This window comes from Pantherophis guttatus, chromosome 4 (genome assembly GCF_059756535.1).
Source record: "Pantherophis guttatus breed Tessera chromosome 4, ASM5975653v1, whole genome shotgun sequence".
NCBI classification, from domain to species: domain Eukaryota; kingdom Metazoa; phylum Chordata; class Lepidosauria; order Squamata; family Colubridae; genus Pantherophis; species Pantherophis guttatus.
In genome coordinates, this window is record NC_142066.1 from 92967029 (window position 1) to 92977473 (window position 10445).

The following is a 10445-nucleotide window of genomic DNA, read 5'->3' on the forward strand; positions in this document are numbered from 1 at the left end:
TTCTAATCTAATGATTGGAATTTAGGGCAGCTTTTTGCAAGCAAAGAAGCTTTTTGTATTTTTGTACAGGTAATCCATGATTTATCGCAGTTCATTTACTGACCATTCAAAGTTACAATGGCACTGAAAAAAGTGACTTATGACCATTTTTCACACTTACGACTGTTGCAGCATCCCTACGGTTACAAGAGGCAGGGCGAGGAGAAGCGCCCCTCGATGTGAGTGATGTCAAGTTAGCCATGCCCACCCAGTCACATGACCACCCAGCCACTCCTACCCAGCTGGACATTAGGGCAAAGAACTGGGTGTTAAATTCTTTAAATCCACCACTGACACACATACACACACACAACACACACAAACAAACAAACAAACACATGCATGGGTCTAGGAGAAGTGAGCTGAGAGCCACGCAGAGGCCAGTCAGGCACAGAGGCAATGATGAGGGAGTGGTCAAAATGGGAAGCATCTGTCTGGAGCCTCTGGCAGCTTAAAAAAAGAAAGAAAGCAGGGAAGAGAGGGAGGGAAAGCAACTTGGCTGGAGATGCCCCAGTTCAAAGGAGAAAGCAAATTTGTGTTCTGTTTTGTCATAGACAGAACTTTGTTGGCAATCCAAGTTAACATTGATATTCTTGAGTTGTGAGCTCTTAGGAAAGTATCCCTTGTGTGTTGCAAAAGCCATTTCCAGTGGGGAAAACAGGACAAAGCAGAGTGGAGAGGGGGAAAATATTTTCCTTTGCTATATTTCCAGTCTGAATTGGACCATGGCAGGGTCCCTATAAGAGAGCCCTTTTAAGAATGATGTATTAATAGAAAAGTAACCTCTATTCCTAAACACCAAAGCTGTTGCACACAAAAAACAGAGAAGCTCTGATCAACTATCACAGCCACCATTTTGACAGTTTTAGAATAGAACAGAATTTTTTATTGGCCAAGTGTGATTGGACACATAAGTAATTTGGTGCATTTGCTCTCAGTGTACATAAAAGAAAAGATATATTCATCAAGAATCATAAGGTACAACACTTAATGATAGTCATAGGGTACAAATAAGCAATCAAGACAGTCAATATAAATCGAAAGGATACAAGCAACAAAGTTACAGTCATACAGTCATAAGTGGAACGAGATGGGTGATGGGAATGATGTATTGTTGTCTGTGGACACCCCCACTAAATACAAGCATGAGATAAACTGAGCCTGGTTTATTCTCAGTCTTTTAAGTGGCCACAAACTACTAACAAAAGTGGTATTTGATCACAACAAGGAGGCGTCGAGAAATATTCCCCCTTTTGCATTTGAGTATCAAGAAGGGACAGGAAAGGGGTCTTCTGGTTGATGTTGTGGCAATATCAGACACAGGAAACAGGGCTCCGCATTCCCTGTGCTGACTTCTCCCTGTTTGTGGGCTCTGAGAGGAGCCAAAGCTGCCCTGTAGGGGTGGTGGAGCAAAGATGGGTGCCCTGTGAGGTCAAGGAGAGTTGCAGCTCTCCTGTCTGATCCGGGGTTTTTTTCCCCTCTCAGCCACAGCAAGAAGAGGCAGCCTAAAAATGGCTGCTACAAAGCTGGGACAACTGAAGAACAACTCTCCTCAAACTGCGAGATGCCCCCCTCTCGCAGGTCTGGCCCTCTTCTTTATCGAGGGCCTATCTCGATGACGGACTTTGGAGTCTGGAGAGATGGCATACAGCAAAAAGAGGGTTATGGGGTTTTTTAGGGAAATTTCTTAATAAGATTTTAAGGGATTCTGGGAGGGGGTAGATTATGTGGGTTCGGGGGAAGACCCGCGGGGGAGGGTATCTGGGCCAGCCGTAGGGCATGGCATGGGAGGTGTGAACTCTGGGATCAAGGAGATGATTAGATCTTACGATACAGATGCCCATAACATCGATACTGTAGGTGGGAGGGGCAGATATGGCGGGAGCAGGGGGCCACATCATCCTACGGGAGTGCGTCCTCGCTGTTTACAAGCGGTGGCGCGCTCCGACCCTCAAAGCTCTTCTCGTTCCCCAGGTTGTACGGAACCTCGGGCCCCAGGCCTTCGGCTGATGCTGTGCAACTCCAGGTCCATGGTAAATAAAGCCCCCCTCATTTGTGATTTTATTCAGGAGGGGGGTGCGGACCTGGCGGGTATTACGGAGACCTGGTTGGGCCAGGAAGGGGGAGCCCCCCTTGTTGATATGTGCCCACCAGGTTTCCGTGCTTTCCATCAGCCCAGGTCTCAGGGGAGGGGCGGAGGGGTGGCGGTTGTTATTAACGAGGGTCTTGGACCAAGGGAGGCCACTGTTCCTCAGACGGCTGGATGTGAGTCCCTTCTTGTGAAGTGGGGTCATAGGGTGCAGTTGGGCTTGCTAGTCACATACCTGGCTCCCTGCCATGTGGCAGCAGCCCTGCCTGAGCTGCTTGATGTTATAGCCGCGGTGGCTGTTGACACCCCCAGGCTTATGGTCATGGGGGATTTTAACCTGTCATCAGTTGGCAAGACATCTGAGGTGGCTCGGGAGTTCATGGCTTCCATGATGGCTATGGACCTGACCCAGTTAATTTATGGCTCTACTCACATGGGGGGACACACACTGGACCTTGTTTTTGTCTCTGGACAGTGGTTGAGTGATCTCGAGATAGGGATATAGTGATTGAACCCTTGTCATGGTCAGATCACTCCCTCCTTCGCCTGGACCTTCGAACCGCCACACCCCGCCGCAGGGAGGCGGAACCGACCAGGTGGTTCCGCCCCAGGCGCCTGATGGATCCTGAGAGATTCCAGATGGAGCTTGGGCCATTTCCTGAGGTTCTAGCACACGACTCAGCTGAGGACTTAGTGGCCGCCTGGGATAGGGCGGCGGCTGATGCTTTAGACCGAGTCGTGCCTTTGCGGCCTCTGACCCGGCGCCGGTCTCACCTGGCTCCTTGGTATACTGAGGAGCTGAGGGAGATGAAGCGCCGGAAAAGACGCCTAGAGAGCAGCTGGAGGGCTAGTCGTTCTGAATCCGACCGAACACTGGTAAGATCTCATATTAAGAATTACCTAGTGGCGATAAGAGTAGAGAAGAGTAACTACTTTTCTACTCTTATTGCGTCATCAGATAATCACCCAGCCGCCCTGTTTAGGGTGACCCGCTCTCTGCTCCATCAAGAGACGTGGGAAGACCCCTTGGAGGGTAGAGCTGAGGATTTTGTACAATATCTGTATGACAAAATTGCTCAGATTCGTGGACAGCTAGACTCTGACTGGATTGATCCAGAGGAGATGACAGGGGCAGGTCCTGAGAATATTATTTGGGAAGAGTTTGATCCTGTGACTCCCGAAAGCGTGGACAGGATACTGAACAGACTAAATGCGACCACATGTTTATTGGACCCATGTCCATCCTGATTGGTACTGGCCTCCCGGGAGGTGACACGAGGCTGGCTCCAGGAGATTATAAATGCTTCTTTGAGTGAGGGTGTCTTTCCCACCGTCTTGAAAGAGGCGGTGGTGAGGCCCCTCCTCAAGAAGCCCTCCCTGGATCCAGCTGTATTAGCAAATTATCGTCCTGTCTCCAACCTTCGCTTTGTTGCAAAGGTTGTTGAGAGTGTGGTTGCACGACAACTGCCTCAGTACCTGAATGAATCGAATTATCTAGATCCGTTCCAGTCGGGATTCAGGCCCGGGTACAGCACAGAGACAGCATTGGTCGCATTGGTTGATGATCTCTGGAGGGCTCGAGACAGGGGTTGCTCCTCAGTCCTTGTCCTATTAGACCTCTCAGCGGCTTTTGATACCATCGATCATGATATCATGCTGCACCGGTTGGAAGGGTTGGGGGTGGGGGGCACTGTTCTACAGTGGTTCTCCTCCTTTCTCTCTGACCGGTCGCAGTCTGTGTTGACAGGGGGACAGAGGTCGACCCCGAGGCCCCTTATATGTGGGGTGCCACAAGGATCGGTCCTCTCGCCCCTTCTATTCAACATTTATGTGAAGCCGCTGGGTGAGATCATCCGTGGTTTTGGGGTGAAGTACCATCAGTACGCTGATGACACCCAGCTGTACATCTCCACCCCAGACCACCCCAATGATGCCCTCGAGGTGATGTCCCGGTGCCTGGAGGCCGTACAGATCTGGATGGGGAGGAACAAACTCAGACTCAACCCATCCAAGACCGAGTGGCTGTGGTTTCCGTCGTCCCGATATAGTCAGTTGGTGCCATCTCTGACTATTGGGGGCGAGTCGTTGGCCCCCACAGATGGGGTTCGCAACTTGGGCATCCTCCTGGACTCATGGCTGTCTTTTGAAGAGCATATGACGGCCGTAGCCAGGAGGACTTTTTATCAGGTTCGCCTGATTCGCCAGTTGCATCCCTTTCTGGATCGGGACTCGTTACGCACGGTCACTCACGCCCTTGTCACCTCACGCCTGGATTATTGTAATGCTCTCTACATGGGGCTCCCATGGTGGTAATGGGAGCAATGTGGCGCTCTCATGTAACCCCCCTCCTGTGTGAGCTGCACTGGCTCCCAGTGGTCTTCCGGGTGCGCTTCAAGGTTTTGGTTACTATCTTTAGAGCGCTCCATGGCTCCAGGGTACTTACGAGACCGCTTCCTGCCACCAATAGCCTCTCACCGACCAGTTCGCTCCCATTGAGAGGGATTCCTCAGGGTGCCGTTGGCCAAACAATGTCGACTGACGGCCCCCAGGGGGAGAGCCTTTTCTGTGGGGGCACCTACCATCTGGAACGGGCTTCCCCCAGAGTTACGAAACATCCAAGACTTACGCATTTTCCGCCGAGCCCTGAAAACATTTCTATTCCAACAAGCTGGTCTGGCCTAACTCTCCCTTTTTAATTGGCTTTTAAACTGTCTTTTAAATTGGGTTTTAAACCTCTTTAGATAAATTTGGATGTTTTTTAATCTTTGAGCCTAAATTACTTAATCTGTTTCTTAATAGTTTTTAACTTCTATATGTATTTGTATTTATTATGGCTGTTCACCGCCCTGAGTCCTTCGGGAGTAGGGCGGTATACAAATATGAAAAATAAATAAATAAATAAATAAACTAAGACTATGCTGGAGTGAAGTAGATGAACAGTGCTGGAACTTGGGGAGAGGATTTCTTTTTGCCTTAAATTTAAACCTAAGGAATAATTAGAACTATTTGTCAGAACTATTTGTTAAAGTGGCATCTAAGCATTTTGAGAAAATACCAGACTGGAAGGGGAAGATGCAAGAGAGAAAAATAATAAATTTTGAAATATATATAAAATTGGACTCTTAAACTGGGAAGATGGGAAGGCATTTTAAAATGCTGGAATCATTTATTTACAAAATTTATTCTGCTTTTATAATTGATTTGCAACTAAAATGACGATTGACTAGTGGCAATACTGAAACTTAAGTTGGGAGTGCCACCTGCTGACAAAAGGAAAAATTACAAGTCTGGGAATACCTATATGAAGGACTGTGAAAATACTTATTGGTGCTTAATCCCATATCCAAAATTCTCTTATTTGACAATTTATTATATCCCTTTGTATTATTATTCTCATTTACCAATTATTTAACAGTGGCTTATCTCCCGTAAAAAAAAGCTTCATATATTTTATTATTACATTCATTTCATGTTTCATATATTGCTCAAAAAAATAAAGGGAACACAAGCAGAAGATATCCGAGATCTGAATGAATGAAATAGCCTTATTAAATACTTTGTTCTTTACATACAGTAGTTTATACACTGCTCAAACAACTAAAGGGAACATGAACTTCTGGTTGGCGCCGCGGGGATACCGACGGGGAATTAGCAGGCTCTTCGGAGCCCCACGAAAACCCCATCTGCCAAACCCCCACCGGTAGGTCATTGGACCTACCCTGTCCTGTAGGGACGGGGATAGAGAGGGACCCTCGGACAGCCGAGAGGAACGGGCAGGTTCCTCAGGGCCGGAGGCTTGCCCTCTGCACTGGCGGCGGAGGAATGGTGGCCATGGCGGCTGCCCTGAGACCGTGGCAACCAGGATACAAGAATGCGCAGGAGGAGAAGAGGAGAAGCAGAGAGCAGAGCCGGGAGTTTGTATGCCGGGTGAGTGGACACCAACCCAGGCAGGAACTGCCCACAAACGCTGAATTACAATTAGTCTGCCCCAGCCTTAACAGCGGCTGAGAACTATTGGGGCACAAAGACAAAAGACCTGTTAGTGGATAACATAAATTACTGACTTTTTGGAAATGTTTGACTACAGATCTGGATATATTTTTTCTTTACTTTTTGGTGGATAAATGAGATTGGACTATGTTTGGGAGAGAGAAAGGAGAAGAGGAAATAATTGTGCCTTCAAAAGCAAAGGGAAAAGACAAACGGAGATGGATAAAATGGTTGCCAGCTGAAAAGGGAAAGTGCAAATTCCAGGCTGCTTGTTACTTGAAAAGAGAAACTTTGTTGCTTGTTATTTAAACTTGACTATTTTGAGGAAAAGACTCAGAGAACTTGACTTAGGATACATAATCTGTTCACTGGAGGATTTATTAAAGATTAGAAAGAAGAAATTAAATTGAACAATGAAAACTGAACTAATAAACGTGGCAATAAAAGAAGGGTGTGGCAATAGAAGGACATGATCATACCATATATGGAATAGCTCCAGAATCAACTTTGTAGAACTCATAACTTTAATGACATTGAAATGGAAAAGATATATACTTGGACAGACTGGAGAAAGGAATAATGGAATATATTATGTAACAAGACAACAAAATATTATATTTTGATTTAAATGAATGTAACGGTTTCTGGGTGGTTGAATAATGCTAGGAGATACTTTCTTTTTTTCTTCTTTTTCTTCTCTATGCTCTCTCTCTATTTCTTTCTTGTAGTATCCTTCTCTTTGTTTCTTTTCCCCTCTCTATTTTCTTTTTAAATCCATTTTACTTCTTTTGTTATATTTCTACTCTCTTCCTTTTTCCTTTTTAGTTTTCCTTTTTAGTGTTTAGTGTTTTCCTTTTTAGTGTTGCCTTATTTTTTTGTATTTCTTTTATTGTAATTATTATTGTTATTGCTATTATTCTCTCCTTTTTTCTATTATTATTTTCATATAAATATATAAACAATTTGATTAAGAAATAAGAGCATAAATGATTGAAGAAAAACATGATTTTTGGATGTTCTAATGCCTTTTTAAATTTTGAATTTTTAACTAGCACTACCTACAGATTTAATATTCTGGAAGAAAATATTTACTTTTAAAGGCGTTGGATGTTAAAAAGAATTATTTATAGAATTAAGAACCATAAAAAATTGATTTTAAAGTGTTTCAAAATATTTCCTATTGAAAATAAGAAATAAGCATGGAATGGGAGAAAACTTAAGAGAGAACAGGAGATAAGATATTTATTGAAATATACTTTTATCTTAAATTGGTAAGAGATATGGAGGAGAATAGAGTGGAAAACAATATTGGTAACATATTCCGAAGTAATTTGGAGCTAAATAACTGAATAAGAGATAAATGTTATGAATTAGTTAAATAAATGAATTTAGGAGTGGAGGAAAGTATGATTCTGGAGATCAGTGAAAGCAAAGCTGTGACCCAGTTTTACAAATAAGGTAGGAGTGGAGGAAAGCATCATACTGGAGAACAGTTAAAGTAAATTGGGAACCAGTTAAAAATAAAAATAAGAGTTAGGAGTGGAGGAAAGCATGTGCTGGAAAACAGTTAAAGCAAAGCTGTGAACCAGCCAAAATATTGAGTTAGGAGTGGAGGAAAGCATACGCTGGTCAACAGTTAAAGCAAAACTATGAACTAGCCAAAAATAAAAAGTTAGGAGTGGAGAAGACTATACCTGGGGATCAATTGCAATAAAGTTGTGAACCATTTAAAAATAGGGGTAGGAGTGGAGGAAAGCATTGCTGGAAGGCAACTACTTGAGTTGTGAACCAGTTTTATAATAGATTTAAGAGGAGTTAAGGAGAAGGTTGGTGTGCAGTTAAAATTATATTGTGAACCAGCTAAAATAATTAAGATAAGGAGTGGAGGAAAGCATTGCTGGAAAGCAGCTGATTAAGATGCGAACCAGCTAAAAAATAAATTTAGGAGGAAGTGGGAGAAATTTTACCGGAGAATAGTATCTAAACTGTGAACCAGTTTAAATAAATACAGATAGGAGTATTGGAAAATACAGTTGGGAAATAAATATTTAAACTATGAACCAGTTAAAAATTAGATTCAATAGAACATGAGAATAAACTTGAAATAAATAAAATAAAGTATTGTGGAAATAACAAACTATAGAAGGAAATGTTGATTGTTTATGAAATGACTTTAAGAGAGGAGGAAAATACTTTTTGTTAAGATTATGGATATTAGATGTCATTTAAAAGAAGTAAAATATAGATTTGAGGTAATGGGTTTTAGAATTGAGGAATATATATGAAATATTGATTGTTAAAATGATAAAGATTTAGAACAGTGTTTATTGTTTAGAATTTTGGGTGTAATAGTAGAATGATAAATGATAAATTAGATTAAGATATTTTTTCTTTTTTCTTTTTTTTAAAGATGTAAATGGATAAAATTTGGAACAAAATTGATTGAGGGAATGTGATTAATTGTACTCATTTTATGCCGGACCAAACCCTTGCTCTAAAACGATGTATTTTATGTTTTATGTTTAAAAAAAATAAAAAATAAAAATTGGGGAAAAAAAAAACTAAAGGGAACACAAAACTACTGTATGTAACGAACAAAGTATTTAATAAGGCTGTTTCATTCATTCAGATCTCGGATGTCTTCTGCTTGTGTTCCCTTTATTTTTTTGAGCAGTGTATTTCATTTCCATGTTTTATTATCTAGCCATTGATAAAATAAATCCCATATCAAGTAATATTGTTTGTCTTCCTGTTCTCTAATTTTAAATGTCAATTTACTCATTTCAGTACATTCCAAACTTTTCTTAATAACTTCATCATCAGTAGGTATCTTCTCTCCTTTCCAATTTTTAGCAAATACAATTCTAGCCACTGTTAAAACATTCACAATTAAGTATCTCAGTTCTCTATTATATGTTTCTGGTAAAATCTCTAATAAAAATATCTCTGATTTAAAATCAATGTGTTTCTTTATCATTTTTTTAAACCATGTGTGGATTTTAGTCCAATATCTTTTAGCTTCTGCACATGTCCACCACATATGGTAATATAAACCCAGAGTCTGATGACACTTCCAACACTTCTCCGATTTATTCTTGAATATTCAGGCTATTCTCGCCAGGGATAGATGCCACCTGTAAAACATCTTATACAAATTCTCCTTATATGCTGTTGTCATTTTGTAGTTCTGCAACCACAATTTTTACCATTTCTCTAAATCAATCCTATGACCAAAGTTCCGCCCCCCCATGCAATCATTGTTTCTTTAACTTGTTTTTCTTCCAGTTTTACTTCTAATAAATAACCATACAATTTTTTAATTACATAGTCATCAGAACCTGTTAAAATTTGGAAGAAGATGGGGCAGAAATCCAGTTTAATGTGATTTTGGATAAAACGAATGCTTTCCAGATCAAGAGGGGAAAGCAAAGGAATCTGGAAGAGTTTAATCAGGAGGACTTGCGAGAGATTTATGGGGGTTTCAAACTAAATGAAATAACTTTAAGAAGACAAAAACTTTCAAAGAGACATCAACCTCAAATCCAAATTTTAAAATTCTTGAAAATAAAAGGAGGAGGAGGAGCAATGCTGAAGAAGAAAGAATTATCGAAGAAAAAGGACTGGAAAAAATACAGAAAGAAGGGAAGAACTGAAGATTAATCTTTTTTGGGGAGGATTTTGGCAATAGGTTGAGAAGCTTAATTAAATTTGTATTTTTAAAGTTTATTCTAAGATAATAATATAAAGGAAGTGTGTTATTACAATTGGTTTTGGACATAAACATGATAGCTTTTTAAGAGTTATCGAGGTAAAAATGATAGCTTTTTAAGAGTTATTGAGGTATCAAAATGGCTAATTAAAAATTTGAGGGATACCTTTCTGAAGGGCTTGAAGAGATTTTTAAAATGTTTAATATAAGATTATATTATTTTAAGAAGGTATATGAGATAAAATGTTTAAAGTTTTAAAATGTTTAATTTTATGAAGGATTAAAGAGGATAAATGTCTAATTTAGAACTTTATTAGGGAGCAATGTTGATTGAGGAAGAAGAACTGGAAAAAATATAGAAATGGTTAAGGTTTTGAAATTTATATTTTGAGAAATGAATTAAGAAGGTCTTATTGATGTATTAAGAGGTTTGTAAATGTTTAATATAAGATTATACTATTTTAAAAGGTATAGGTGATAAAATGTTTAAAGTTTTAAAATGTTTAATTTATAATTTTTAATGCTGAATAGTTAGAAATTGATAATTGGTTTATGAAGGAATAAAGAGGATAAATGTTTAATTTAGAATTTTATTAGGGAGCAATGTTGAAAAAGAAA

At 40.6% G+C, this 10445-nt stretch overlaps 1 protein-coding gene across 1 annotated transcript in view; it reads left to right on the plus strand.

Moving 5' to 3' along the window:
- Positions 1-10445, plus strand: part of SLC25A38 (solute carrier family 25 member 38) — a 96392-nt gene extending 85947 nt beyond the window's left edge. Inside the window, exon 8 of the mRNA XM_087894128.1 lies at positions 9447-10445. Coding sequence (XP_087750254.1) covers positions 9447-9503 — 57 coding nt within the window. The 3' untranslated portion in view covers positions 9504-10445. The remainder of the gene's footprint in view (positions 1-9446) is intronic.